At 42.5% G+C, this 15,228-nt stretch overlaps 1 protein-coding gene across 1 annotated transcript; it reads right to left on the bottom strand.

The window, feature by feature from the left end:
• Positions 1-1,767: 1,767 nt before the first annotated feature.
• On the bottom strand, positions 1,768-14,881 carry Gem (GTP binding protein overexpressed in skeletal muscle). Its single transcript, XM_071602243.1, has 5 exons — positions 14,756-14,881; positions 13,070-13,409; positions 6,833-6,909; positions 5,881-6,085; positions 1,768-3,045 (listed from the first exon to the last, which is right to left on the bottom strand). The coding sequence occupies exons 2-5, from the start codon at positions 13,398-13,400 to the stop codon at positions 2,768-2,770; spliced, it is 891 nt and encodes a 296-aa protein (XP_071458344.1). The 5' UTR covers positions 13,401-13,409; positions 14,756-14,881; the 3' UTR covers positions 1,768-2,767.
• Between the last annotated feature and the right edge of the window lie 347 nt (positions 14,882-15,228).

The raw sequence follows: 15,228 nt of genomic DNA, 5'->3' as shown, positions 1-15,228 counted from the left end.
TGCCCATGAGGCAGATAATGCTGCCATCCTGACACATTACAGATGGGAAACAGAGGCCAGGAGAGAGTAAGGAACTTCACTTGGCCACACTTCCAATAAACATTGAAACCCAGGTCCATCTGGCTGCGGAGTTGCAGCTCTTAACTAAAAATCGCCTCAGATTGCTGTGCTGCCTGCATTGTCCCACCCTGGCTCAAGCTGGGGAGCCCTAGTGGGTCAATCCTGCCTAGGAGGCCTGGGATCTGTTGGCCATTTGGCTGGGGAGGTCTGAAAAAGATCTGAGGAAGGTTGATATGCAGGGTGTGTATATGTGTATGCACATATGCTGTATATTTGCTGTGTACATCTGTGGTATGTGTATGCTGCATGTGTGCTATGTGTGTTTGCTACATAAATGTGGTGGATATGTGCTATAGTGTGATACATGGAGACAAGAGGACTGAGTTATAGGAAACAGTTTTGGAGACTAGAATAGGCAAATAACCAGGAGTCACATTTTGACTCCAATCCTGGCCCGGACTCAACATCTGCATAAACTTAGACCAGTCACTATCCCCCTGAACTAGTTCGCTAAGAAATGAGGTTCTGTCACCCTCAAGGAAACACTAAAAGGATCTGTAAAATTCAAAAGAAAGTTATGAAAGTCTCAATACATGCAGGAGGATCAAAAGGAAAAGAACTTGTGGTCACGGATTTGAAGGAGTTCCCACTTGAATTGAAAGAATCAGACACAGGAAACTAGCTCTCATTTATGCAGGATGAAAGATGTGCACGATGAACCATGAGTTTAGCATTTCTTGAGCTTTTTACTGCACAACAGATTAAAAGACGCTAATCTCACAACAAGCTTACAAGTAGGTGTCATTAGCAAGCCCATTTTGCAGATGATAAAACTGATAGCTAAATACTATCCAAAGTTACACTAATGTTAAATGACACAGTCCAGATTCACACTTGGCCCATGTAACCCAAATTTTCTCTTTTATTACCTCTCTGTAGTGTTTCCTTTAGCAACTCAACAAGCATAGTGCGGAGAGACGGAACCTCTGCCCTTAGCTTGAGAAAGAAGCAGTCAACCAAAGAGCAAACCTTTTTAGAACTGTGTCACTTCAGACAATGTGAAAGTTCCCATGATTGTCACCTGTGCATCTGACTACAAACTCATAAAGATAGGGAGGTAGGAGAGTAAAAGAGAATGTACAGGGGACAAAGAAGATGTGGTAGGGCAACACCAGGAAGTTCCCTTCCAGCATAAGGGTTGCACACACCCTCAGAAAAATGCCACATGATTAACGTCAACCATATTAACGTCAGAGGGAAGACTCTGGTTCCAGCTTTGCCTGACTGATCCACAGCTGAAAATCACTAGTTCCCCCTCCCCTATATTTTTTAACTTTTCTTAATGCTTCAGTAAAGCTGAAGACTATGATCCCACAGGGAACAGATCAATCAGCTTTGACAATAGCTTAGCATTTAGGGGACCCCATATACTTACCCACTGAATCATCCAAAACTAACTTGAAATAATTGTGAACCACAATTCCAAAGGACAGATATATTTTTAAAACAGATAATTACTGGGCTTCTGCTAATGAGAAAATAAAACAACAGAATGGTTTATTTTTTTTTCCTCTCTGGAATATGCTTTTTTAAAAAACCATATAAAAATAATCATGATCATCTTGTTTGGGGAAGAAAACAGAATGTCTTTGTTTTCAAAGATTTTATTTCTTTTATTATAAGACATATAAGGTAAAAACTTGTATATTTTGAAAAAGATAGAAAATGGTAATAAAATGGACATTTTTCTTATTAAGAAATATGTTCATAAATATGCTTTATCAAATGTTAAAATGGTTATTTTGCAAAATAATAATAAATAGAGCAGAGCTGTAGCATACAAGGGCTAACTCAAAATACTGGAAGTTTTTATATATTTTATAAAAATTTAGCCTTTGATTCTATTTAAAAATTTGGCATTTTATACTCCAGGTTATCTATAATTCAGATTTTAAAAATATTTTTATGTTAGCTCCATGATTTCAAAAACAATGAAACACAAAAGGTGATTTTACTAAGTAGAATTTGTTGAAAATAACCTTCCCTTAAATAAAAAATTGTAAGACACATAAGATACATGTTTTGAACCTATAAATGGTACACACATTAGTTCCCAATACCACAAATCTCTGTAAGCATTACACAAAAATTGTTAGCTTAAGCTTTAGTTTCCAGCAAGATCCATCATTTCTTTTCACAGTTTGATGGAGCATTGATAGTCATGACCATGATGAGCCCAGTTCTTACAATTCTAGCTCCATGGAGATAAGGTACATGGACAGTTCTCCTCCTTTGAATAAATCCTTTCAGTGTTCCCATGTTCGTTTATCACCCAATGGCAAGAACACTGGGCAAAATTTTAGTGATGAAAAGCTCTTGTTCTAGGCATTCTTTTGTAAGCTTTGATTCTCTACTATCCAAAGGAGCAAAAAAACAAAAAAACATGTGAACACCAAACATGTCCCATAATGAGCATTAAGTGTCCACTTAGCAAAGTCAGCCTTTTTCGATAAATAAATACTAATTGTTTACAAAGATCTTTCATTTCCCATGCATTTTGTTGCCCATGAGGCTAACATATTCATTCCCAGCTGCATTGAGGGAAGCCACATCTAACAATACTCAAGTATTCAATCTAATATAGATTATTGGTCCCAGTGGCCTTTGACGATGTCCATCAGGAGGACATCTGGGTGATGCTTGGTGTCTAGAGCACAGAGAGGTCGTGGCAAGATTTGGACTTGAGCTTGAAGGCCATGTTCTTGTTGTTTTTGGCCACGATCTTGCCCCAGAAGCGCCGAGCTTTCCTGGGGATGCTCTCTCTCCGTTTCTGGTACGCCAGCCGCCGCTCATTTTTCTCCTTGCTGTCCCTACGTAGGCGGACCTGCCGCACAATGCCCTCGAACAGCTCCTTCACGTTGTGCTGGACAGCTGCTGAGGTCTCAATGAACTTGCAGTCGAACACCACAGCACATGCTCTCCCTTCTGGTAAGGAAAGGCAGAGGACAAAGTCAGGGGGACTGAAGAATGTGATCGCACCCAGCATGCAGCCAAGCTGGATGATTCCCGCAAAACTATCCTCAGAGGGTAACTCTAGGTCAGTGCTATAAACAATGAATAGAGGGAGCCACTATGACACATGCCCTCCCAGGGTACAAATAGAAGGACAGAGTCCCACAAAAGGATCCCTGGAAGCAGGGGAGATTATCTTCAGATATGTTCACCAGGAATTAACTGTGTGAAGGTCCAATTGCATCAAATATAGCATATTAATTAGAACATAAAACCATAGCCTGAATTTATTATGGACTGACTACATGCCAAGAAGTAGGCTAAGTTCTTTATAAACACTTTTTCAATGATCATAACAATCTTGGAAAATACATTATTATCCCCGATCAGGCTGGTGAAGAAATTGGGGGCAGGGCTCTTTTAAAACTTGTCAGAGTTCACACTGCCTGCAAGTGGCTGTGAATCCAGGTCAACTTAAATCTCTAATCCACACGCTTTCTCTTGACTCAGTTTCCTGAACTGAGAATTAGAATGCTACCATTTGACTTTCCCCTCTTTTTTATTTTTATTTATTATAATTTGTTATATATGACAGCAGAATGCATTGCAATTCATATTACACAAATAGAGCACAATTTTTCCATATCTCTGGTTGTACACAAAGTAGAGTCACACCATTTGTGTCTTCATACATGTACTTAAGGTAATGATGTCCATCTCACTCCACCGTCTTTCCTATCCCCATGCCTCCTCCCTTCCTCTCTCTCCCCTTTGCCCTATCTAGAGTTCATCTAATCCTCCCATACCCCACCCCTCCAACCACATTATGAATCAGCATCCTTAAATCAGAGAAAACATTCAGCATTTGTTTTTTTGGGATTGGCTAACTTCACTTAGCATTATATTCTCCAACTCCATCCATTTTCCTGCAAATGCCATGATTTTGTTCTCTTTTAATGCTGAATAATATTCTATTGTGCATATATATACCTAAATTGAGAATTAGGATTTTACCACTTGCCTTTCCTCTCTTAAAAAAAAAAGCTGTAGGGGTTTTTTAAATATATATATTTTTTTAGTTGTCAATGGACCTTTATTTTACCTATTTATATGTGGTGCTGAGAATCAAACCCAGTGCCTCACACATGCTAGGTAAGCACTCTACCACTGAGCCACAACCCCAGCCCTATAATATTTTTTTTAATGAGGTTTTTCAGTTACATCAAACTATTCAAGCTTCTCTGGAACAAACTCAATTTCAAATATTTCATTGTGTTCAATGATCACATGTCCCAATTCCAGTTTGGAAAGTAATGATTTTTGTGGACAATCATGTCTTAGTAGTAAGACATTCCCAACAAGTTGAGTACACGGTCTTGACTGGGTTGGGTTTCTCTTCTCCAGAGCAGGGTCTAGCAATGCTGCATTTTACTTTTACATTGTACAAGGGACAATATGTATTAGGTCACTATCTCAAGAGTCCTATAAGCACTTGGGTGTCCACTCAACAAAGAAGAAGTATCCTCAAACTTAAGTGTGAAAAAGTATGCAAAACCATCAGATTAATGTCTTAGCTGAAATTTAGAAGCAGGGGATAGGGTGAGGAAGTTATTTCTAGGGCTTGGAGGGACCAGTAACAGCCAGAATAGAATTCTTATTCTCAAGGAAACTCTTTCCCACAATTACCCTAAATCAGAGTTCCCTATCCTTCTTGCATAAAGATGTTCTTTTCCCAGCTGGGCACAGTGGCATATGCCTGTAATCCCAGTGGCTCAGAAAACTGAGGCAGGAGGTTCCAAATTCAAAGCCAGCCTCAGCAATGGTGAGGTGCTAAGCAACTCAGTGAGACTCTGTCTCTAATAAAATACAAAATTGGGCTGGGGATGTGGCTCAGTGGTTGACTGCTCCTAACAGTACCATCACCCCCGCCCCAAAAAAAGATGTTTTTTTCCCTTCCTTGAACCCTGCGAGGACAAAGAGAAAAGTCTGGAGACTGCCAATAAATCCCTGAGGATGGCATTTCAAATCACCAGAGGGTGTACATTATTTAGCAATTCCTTTTATAATTTTAGAGCTACAGGTGTGATAAGAGGAGGTTAATTTTATAACCTAGGGCATTTCCATTTTGTATATGTGTGTGTCATGTGTTTCATTAAAGCCTAGCTTGAAAGCTTCAGTTCATGTCTCTGTTGAGCTGAAGTATTCAGTCCATTGCAAAGAGGGTTCTCCCCCATGTAAAATAAGAGAATTTTCTTGTTAATGTTTCTAAGTTCTATAATGCTACCATTTTCAGCTAGTTTAAAAATAAAAGACTTCCTAATAGGGCCAACCAGGTATTTTATCAGAGTAAGAATAAGAAGTTTCTAGAGTGGCTTAGGAGGATTATCATAATGCATTCATGGAAAACCACCAACATAACCCATGTGACATTCAAGTTTGCTGTTAAAAGTAATATATAGTTGTCTTGTACAGAGGTCAAACTAATCTGAATAAGAAGAAAAATGCTCTAAAAAATATAGAAGGAATGAAAAGAAAGAAAAAATGAAAAGTCCCTGAGCATGATCTCTTCCCTAAAGGAATTCCAGGAAACCTCTTGGGGTGAGGAGATTGGACTCCTGCAGGAAAACCAGATGGACAAGGTAGAGCAACCAGCAGGGGATGACTGTTGGGGACTGGAGCAGTCTTGGAAAGTACAGAAGTATTTTTATGGAGCATTTTAATGAGTCCCTGATGCCAGCCTCATGAAAGAGGAAGGGAAGAACTTATAGGCAGGGGCTGTTTCCAAGGCACTGGTACCACCTCTCTTACCTGATACAGACACCTCCCGGCACCGAACTAGGTCACTTTTGTTGCCAACTAAAATGATAGGAATGTCCTCTGTCTGCCGGGCCCTGCGGAGCTGTATTCGCAACTCAGATGCCTTCTCAAAGCTCGCTCGATCTGTGATGGAGTAGACAATCAGGTAGGCATCCCCAACTTGCATGCAGTGGTCTTGGAGCCATTCATTCTCTCCCTAAAGAAATGAAAAGATCCTCTATGAGCTCAGGGTGGCCTGGGAAAGAAAGTGTCATTTTGCAAAGAAATCATATGTGTATCCTAAAGTACCTTTGCTGATAACAGAAGGGAAGAAAACTGCTTCAAACTCTTCAAAATCCTTTGAACTTCCATTTCTGTGAGATGTTGGGGCTGTGAAGATTACTAGCCTGTATGGTATTTGTGCCCAAAAGAGTTTACTCTCCTATGTCTTTTACAGCTTGAGTTGATAAATTACATAACTGCTCTGCCATACGGTATTTCTAACTCCCCCCCCCAAATTCCTTTTCCTTTTCCAAGGAATAAAATTAAGAAACCTTTGGTGAGGAGGGTTCTCAGTAAACAGAAGGTCTCGCATATATGCTCAGAAGCACAAAACCTTTGAAAAGTAAATGTTGAAGACTAGTGTTGAGAATGTCAACTTCATACAAGATGGTTTTATGTGGTTGGAAAGTAACTCTATGCTTGTTTGAACTTTCCCTAAAACAAATACACTTTTTGTGTTTTTTAATAGAACTAAGGGTGGAACACTGCCACTTGCTTGTTATTCAGAGCTCATCTGTGAATGACCTGTTCCTTAGATCAGTTCTGTTCTTCAGAAGTAAATGCTTTTAATCAAGGAAATGAGCCCACCTCATCTGTGTAGAACAAGGTCACCCTCACACCAAACAGCCTGTTCAAGGGCAAGCCCAAGAACTCTCTGAGAGCTTGAACAGGTTCGGCATACCTTATTTTCCCACATGTCCAGCAGTATAATTGTGGCACTTTCCCCGTCAACAATCAGGGTGCGCTCATATGTATCTTCTAGAAAAGAAAGAAGATTGATATTAAATTGATATTAAAGTCAGATGAATATGCAACACTTTGACATAAGGGGGCCATGCATAAAGTTATGCTAAAAAACACACTAAATATGCCACTAACTAGGTAGATACGCAGATATTTGCAAAGAAAAATTGCTTTTTGTCATCTTCAACAATATACGATGGCTATTCCTCTAGTATTTGGTAAGCAGATCGCCTGTATCTTTCAAATGTGTACCTCTAAACCAGTTGAATTAAAACATCTTCATTTTCATTGTTCCTCAAACTCTGTATAGGAAAACCACTTATGAAAACAAGGCTCACATAAGAGCCTTTGACTCAGGTTTAATGGATGAGGCTATGAAAAAGTATTAACTGTAAGCCCTATTTTCATAAGCCTTACATGGAAATCCATTGTACCTACCAGTGGATGGTTCCAGAACATTCACTGTCAATTTCATGAGTTTTAGCTCAGAGATATTTCTCCTCCTTGGAGAAGTGGGAAAAAAAATCTTGAGACTATCCTGTTTGACCTATAGTTTTTTTTATTCCTTAAAATAATAACAACAAAGGCTGGGGCTGGGGTTCAACGGTAGCACACTTGCCTGGCATGTATGAGGCACTGGGTTTGAGTCTCAGCACCACATATAAATAAATAAAAATAATGGTCTGTCAACAACTTAAAAAAATTTAAGAAAAAAAATTAATTAAAAATAATAATAATAACAACAACAACAAGAGTAACTCAGTTCTCTAGGACTAGATGAGCTTATTTTCCATCTTGAGTACAGCAGAAGTACAGCCTCCAGTTCTACTTGGTAATGGAAACTTTCCTCCCTGCACTTGAGCCCAGATTGAGTATAGGTGAAAGGTGAACACAGTACAATGGGCCAAAGTAGCTCCAGTCTGGAAAAATCCATCGGGGTGGCACCATGGGGTGTGCTTGGATTTTTGCAAGAAGGACACCCTATCAACTCCAGTTGATCCCATCCTACTCTGTTTTCACAATGTGATTTCCCGTTTTGAATTTCATCATTTGAAAATTATGACTTTTCTAATGATTTACCATTATTCTCATTCATCCTTTTGCCTAGAAGCTCTTCCCTCAGATACCAGCAAGGCTTGTCCCTTACCTTAACCTTCTGGGGAGGTATCCCTAACCATTCATTTGAAATCTCTCTTTAGTCTCACTAAAATTCCCTACTCTATCTCCTGCTTTGTTTCTTATTTGCATTATTGTCATCGAACATGCAACACATGTATCTTTCTAAAATTTTAGCATTTGTTGCCTCCAACTCCCCAGAATGTTAGGGCAGAGATTTGCATCTGTGATGTTTACTCTGCCCCGAGCACCCAGGATAGTGCCTGGCACATTGCAGGTGCTCAATAAAAATGTGTCCAATGAATGAATGAATGATATACACAGCACTGTGGTTATGAGCACAAGCCAACATGAATCAGAATCTGGTTTCATCCCTAATTAAGTATGTGGCTCTGGACCACTTACATAAATCCTCTGAGGCTGGGTTTTCTTCATTTACAAAATGAGATTGATAACCGTATCTACCCCTTACGACTGTGTGACAGTCACATATACTAAGCCTGAACACAAAGTAGAAAGTGTTAGCTCTTATCATCACTTTCTCACATGCAAGAAGCTGGTTTTTGCCACAACCAGAATTTTCTACTACAGATAAATCCCAGCCTAAGTGTGCTATGGTCGGAGATCCAGGGAGGCTCTTGTTTTATAACAGAGGTTCATTGGTTTAGTGCTTCTTTACCTAAGAACTGGACCAGGAAAGGGAAAGAAAAGAAAACTCAGACAGGGGGAAGTTAACCAGGGATGGCTCTGTCCATTTCCCACCTCCAGTGTCATTAGCAGGAGTAACTGTTTCCCACTGGGGGTTTACAAATCTGTTGTGTCCTCCTATTTGCTGCATCCATCCTGCGCCCCTTGGAGGCGCTCACAGCGGGATGCAGTTTGGCTTACTGGAGGGCAGGGCCTCATGACCCCAGGGCACAGACTCCTACAAGCCAAAGGAAACCTGCCCAGCTCAGATGAGTGGGAGGGGAGATCTGACTATCCCCTACTACCACAGAGTGTTTATCTTTTCTCTAAATACCCTCCCTGCACTCAGAAAACTCCAGGAAGGCACTTTGTCTGCCTTCAGTCACCACCAAAAGCAGGTATAGGGAGATCTGCCTGATTGTCCAAGTCGTTCACATAGAAACATACCATGTTCCAACAGCTGAAGGCCAAAGCAAACTCCACATTTCTCTTGGACTGAGAGATGTCAGAACATGTCTAGAGAAACAGTGGACTAAAAATTACAGCTGTGAAAGTGGGAACAAGATATTTTGCTGTTCTGGAAGTTTCCTGACAGGATCATTCTATCTGGCCTGACCTCTGCCTGAAAACCACAGTGTTGGAGACCCGAGAGCCTAAAACAGTAGATCCTCTCCTTCCAGTTTGGGTTTATATCCCTCTGGCTGGGTGCACTGGGGACTCTCCTGACACTCAGAGTCCTGCTCAATAGCCTTCCACTAACTAAGTGCCTATAACCAAAGCTCTAGGTTTCTCTTCCTCCCTTAGTCCTCAAGCAATCTTTTAACCTCTCCAAGTGCTGATTGAACAAATTGAATAAAAGAACAGGAAATTCTAGAAGAGCTCTTGGAAATTTGCAAGGGGTTATAGAAAGGGTCGGGCCTTTCAGCCTGTGGGGCTTGTCTGGGATGTCCTCGTTTCTTTCATGCTCTGTGTGAATGCTGGGGGTGTCCTGGCACACTGCATAGCAAGAGACGTCATCCTAGTGGAGCCCAGGAGATTCTAGAGGGGGCTACTGTGCTCAGTGGCCATTTTCCCTGGACCAGTGCACCTCAGCTTATCTTTTCCAATCTGCTCCCACTGACAAAAACTCTGTCCCTGACCAAACGTGCATCATGAACCCTCTTCTTGGCTGGAGTTTTCATATCTGTCCTTGTAGAGTCCAGTTTTAATCAGAATCCTGCTGAGTCAGATTAGTGACACTTCCCCAGCCTCAATATCTGATCAAATTCCTCATTTCCCCCACCTTTGATGTCTAAGTCGTTGGCCTGGCTCCAGTAAGAATTCCCCTCATTTTGATATTTCTTCTTAGTGATTTTCCACCCACAGATCCTCCCAATCTGCTCCTTTGTTATAAATCCCCACTTGTTCTTATTACATTTGAACTTGAGTCCAATCTCTCTCCCTTTCTGCTATAGTCCTGAATAGTTTCCCCATTATGTACATTTTTCTTTTACATCCTTCCCCACCCCCAAGGTCTCTCCTGCCCAAGACTGGCTGGAGGCCTGCAGGTAGAACCTGCAGAGCTATTGTCTCACGCTCCAGAAGAGGCTCCTATAGCCTCTCAAAGGCTCTGAGGCTCCAGCATCTCTCCCACCCAAAAACTTTCAACTACATTCAGCTTTCAGAGGCCAAGAGGTATCAAGGAAGATACGCTTGCTCTAATGTAAGATCCTCTCCTCTATTGGCTCATGTCTCCTCTGCACATCTGAAAGGGCCCCAGGCAAGAATGACAAGAGGGTAGGTAGATAGGGAATAAGGACTTAGAAGTGATGAAACCGAAGTTCAGGAGAATAAGCACACAGGAAGGAAACAGCAGATCCAGAATCTATGGTAAGTACATTTATTCCACATTTCCTATGTGCCAGCACTAAACTACCTGCTTACACTACCTGCTTAATGTCTGCTCTTTTAATTTGTATAATGCCCTATGAAGTACTGTCCCAATGATACTAATAAGGAGGTTTCGGGAGGTTAAGGCGTTTGTCCAAGAGCACCCAGCTAAGTCTGTGTCACGTGGGGTCTAAGCCCACTCATCAGACTCCACGCCCAGTGCTCTTTCCTGCACTCCCCTGCAGGTTCAGTGCCTTCACACCTAGCACAGCGCTTCCAAATCCTAGGGGTCTTTAAGGTGCAGCTCAGACAGCACCTCTTCCCTGAAGCCTCTTCTGATTTTCACAGTCTTTTCTCTGAATTCCACTTTCTCATAACCTGTTCTCCTTGCAATTTTTCCACAACACTTATCACATCCTCGTTTCATTTACAGTTGATGTATGTCTGACCTCCATGGCACACTGTGAGACCCTCTATGAAGGGAGCCCCCAGGACATTTGCATGTCCCCAGAGTGACTCAAGTTCTATAGTATATGTTTAGTAACTGTTTATAAATGAATGAATGGCATTAAATGTACACAGAGAGTCATAACATTATCACGATATAACTGTAACAGCATCCATCTTTATTGGGAAAAATAAGGATGAGAAAATTGTATATACTTTTTCTTATGGTTAATGCTGTGAGGGAAAAGACAAAAACAATGTAGGAGTGTGTCTTGAAAAACCTCCCTCGTGGGAAACACAAAGCCAACTAGTGATTCCAACAGGGCTTATATATAAGGAATATAATCCTAGATGGTATAAATTAAGTTACTCGAATAGGATATGTAAGATAGGAAGCACTTGTCAAAGATTCTCAGTTTAAGGACGTAAGAAAAAGATTCTCTCTCTCCTTATCTCCCTCTTATCTAATAAAGAGATTTCCCAAATGCAGAAGGCTGCCTCCCAAATTCCAGGTATGAATCACTCTTCTCAATACTTTATGCTTACTATCCTCTGGATATACACCACCCCATTCTAATGAACAAACATTTTTGAAAGTATATTATTCACTCCTTCAATCCCTCCCTCTTAAAAACAAACAAACCCTGTCAGTCGATGAGAGAGTTGTCAATCCTTAATTCTTTCAATCCTCAAAACACACTATTGCTACTTCTTAAATAACCTAATAATTTTAAATTAATTTCACCCCATTCTAAATTATAGCCACTGACACAGAGCTCCTGAGTGAGAAGGTACAGTGTGGTTTGCCCATCTTGGGGTACCCCAGAGCTGTCTTCTAGACACAGATACCCACCAGCCTTCACAAAGAAAAGAGAATCAGCAATACAGCACCAGTCCTGCAACTCTGGGATAGGCAAAGCCCAAAGTAAGAGAGAAATTGATATTACATCAGTGAGTCATCACTTATAGCCCAGTTCCTGAGCTGCCTCTTGAAGCAGTAAACTCCCTGACACTGACACAGTCCAGAGGAATAAAACCTTTAGACAGAATGGGCTGATGTATTGAGGAGTAGGATTCATATGCATCAGATGGGGAGGAAATATGAGTCACCACTAAGCCATTTTCCTACCCCGGAAGTCTGTGATTCAGTTGTGTGTTACAGCTGGAAATATGGACAAACCATGTGACTTGGGTACACTGGACAGTTCTTCCTTCATTTCTAATAGTAGTAAATAGGGACACACAGCTACCCCGGTTACATGTGCTAAGATCAGCGCTGTAGTTGGAGGACACTGTATGGACACCACTGGCTATTAGGATCCTTATATTCCATCGCAGAATATAAGGCTCTCCTTTTCCTGTTATTAAGGAACACATGCATTTATGAAATACTATTATCACAAAACAATTTTAGAAATAGGGCTTCAACAAGTAAATATTTGAAATTATATTGTACAGGGAAAATTATCTTGGAAAAACTATAAGACTCCATACAAAGTATTCATCATCATTGTCATTATTTCAAAATTTTTTTTAAAAAAATACTGAATTATTTCAAATACAGATTTTGAACTATTTTACACCAGTAAGTCTTTAATATTGGTTGTAAGAGGCTGGTAAATATACTCAAACAGTTTTTGTTGTTGTTGTTGTTGTTGTTGTTTTAATCAGTTTTGTTGTAGGTATAACCATGGGAAAAGGCTATACCTGTACTGAGCTCTTGGAATCTGATCCAGGACAGAGTCAGCAAGAGCAAGAAGTGGGATCCTGAACTCTGGCTCTGTCCTCTTTAATCAGCCTCCCTCAGACCCTTCCGATTAGGAATCTCAGAAACTCCCTATGGCTCAGGTTCAACAGACTTTGGTCTTATCTATAAGCATTGTCATTTTCTTGTCATGAGGGCCTGTGCCAGGGCCCTTCTGGGGACTCAGCTTCCCATCCAGTGCCAAGAAGGCATAACTTCAGCTCCCAAGTCTGCAGATAAATAACCCTCTGGCTCTCTTTCTGCCTGGACCACTGCTAAGAGACAGAAGCCCACCAAGCCTGCGACACCTACCTCCCAGCACCTCGCAGTCGCTGTCCAGGCTGTCGTGCACGCCTGCAAAGATGTTGGCCAGGGTGGACTTGCCTACCCCCTGCTCCCCTATGAGCACCACGCGGTAGTAGGTGTTCCCTGACTCAGAGGAGATGACAGAGTCTGTAGAGTCAGAGGACCAGCTCCGCCGGCAGTGGTCCTCAGGGTTGGCAGAGTGGTGGTTGCGATGGTTGTATGGGTGGGGCTCTTTCTGGACCATCAGATGCCTGCCATCGGCTGGGATGCTCCAGCGCTGCTGCTGTGGCTGCATGCCCACAGTGCCCTGGCGCATGGTGACATTATTCAGAGTCATCGTGGGGTCCTAGGGAGCAAAACAGCCAAGATGCCAACATTGGTGAAGATAAGTGAACGTTCAGGGGACCTAAACACATGGTCAGTCATTAGTGATATTCTATGAAATGGGTACGAAATTAAGTATCATTAAGGAACATCAAAGAAACAGTCTCCAAACCCCAACAAGCCAGGCTTTCAAATAGGGAGATACACACACACACACACACACAATTAGTAACCATGTCCTCAGGCAGACTGTCAATTGCACAGGAAAAAAAAAAAAAAGTACCATTAACATCGCCCACTGCCCATAAGCTTCCTCCATCCTCAAAGAAGACTTGAGGTCTCCACTCTAAGCTGGCACAGAGGCAGTTGGAAGGAAACCACAGCCTCCAGAGATGGCTTGAAGAGCAACAAGTCAGGGCTGCTGGGGACCAGCTGGCCAGGTTAGCTGCTCTTTTCTAAACATGGCTCTTAATTGCACCAGCGTCCTGCAGGCTTGTGTGCCTCAGTGGGAAACACGTGGCAATGACATCACTCCCCCTGGCTGGACTGGACAGGCACTTATGGGAACTTCCATGTTTAGTAAAGTTGCCCTGATGCTCTCCAGCTGCCTGAAGAGACCGTTATTTGAGGAGTGGGGGCAATTTCTGTTTGGGGTTTATGCCTCAGCTCTGCCCTCTTGCCCACAGACACCACCTTTAAAGCATTCCAGCCCCAAGCCTAGTCATTCCAGCAGGTCACATTCAGATGTATCAAAAATTTGCAAAGTGCTTCACCCCCATCAAACCACATCCACTCCAAGATTTATTTAATTCCATTTCAGATTTCCACCTTCTTGAAACAAATCAGAAGGCCAAAGACTTTTCTAAACCACATTCACCAACTTCCTACAACTTTCCCTTTGCAAGACCAGGCACGGAGGGCTGTTCTCCGAGACTGCTTGAGATCAAGTAGAAGCATTCACATTTGAATCAGCAAGATCCACGGGAGAGTGACGGGTGCACAAACCTCACACCACGATCCTTATCCACGCATCAGGACCACCGATCGATGGGGGAGTTTTTGACACCTTAAGGGCAGCCCCTTAGTGGGTCGACTTGCATTCAAACAAGGAAAGTGTCATTGAGGGTTACCCGATGATCACACAATCTGCAGGAAGAGGTGACCCTCTTCCTGAACTGAACTAAGGAACCCGCTAATGAGAAATGCATCCTTTGCATCCGAAGTTCCTTCCCCTATCAGAAAACCAAGCGCAGACAGCAAGTTCCAGGGGTTCCCTTAAACTTAGAAAGTTCTACGGGCTGGGAACGCCCACTCCCTGTCCTCCCGCTCCCCGCGCCGCTGGAAGAGCGCCTCGGGACGCCCCCTTACTTGGCTCCGCTGGGCCGGCAGGGTGGGCGTCCGTGAGTGGGTCCGCGCTGGGATGCCGGGGCCGCTGAGCACCGGGAGACTCCGCTGTGCCCGCGGTCCGAGCCTACAGCCTGCAGCCGCCGCGGTCCCGCGATTTATACGAGCCCCGGCGACCCGCGACGGGGCTTTTCCGTGACGTCAGCGCTCCCGCCGGGAGGGGGCGGCTCTGCAGCAAACTCGGAGTTGCAGCCACTTGGCTAAATCAGTTACTCGCAGTCATGTGACCCCCACCTCCCCTTTAGAAAAAAAAAATAATAATGACAGTTCAATCCTGGGTTTGCTTTATTTTGTTTTATTTTATTTTTACTAGGTGGAAAAATACACTTAGCGCTACTTAATCGCCCTTCCCAGCAGAGCACTTGCCAGCTGTCGGGATAAAGGATGGAGGTAGAGACACATTTGAGTAGCGAGCCCAGCTTTGCCAAGAAAACAAG

Source organism: Marmota flaviventris, chromosome 15, assembly GCF_047511675.1.
Source record: "Marmota flaviventris isolate mMarFla1 chromosome 15, mMarFla1.hap1, whole genome shotgun sequence".
In the NCBI taxonomy this organism is placed as follows: Eukaryota; Metazoa; Chordata; class Mammalia; order Rodentia; family Sciuridae; genus Marmota; species Marmota flaviventris.
This window is presented reverse-complemented; position numbering and strand designations above follow the sequence as displayed.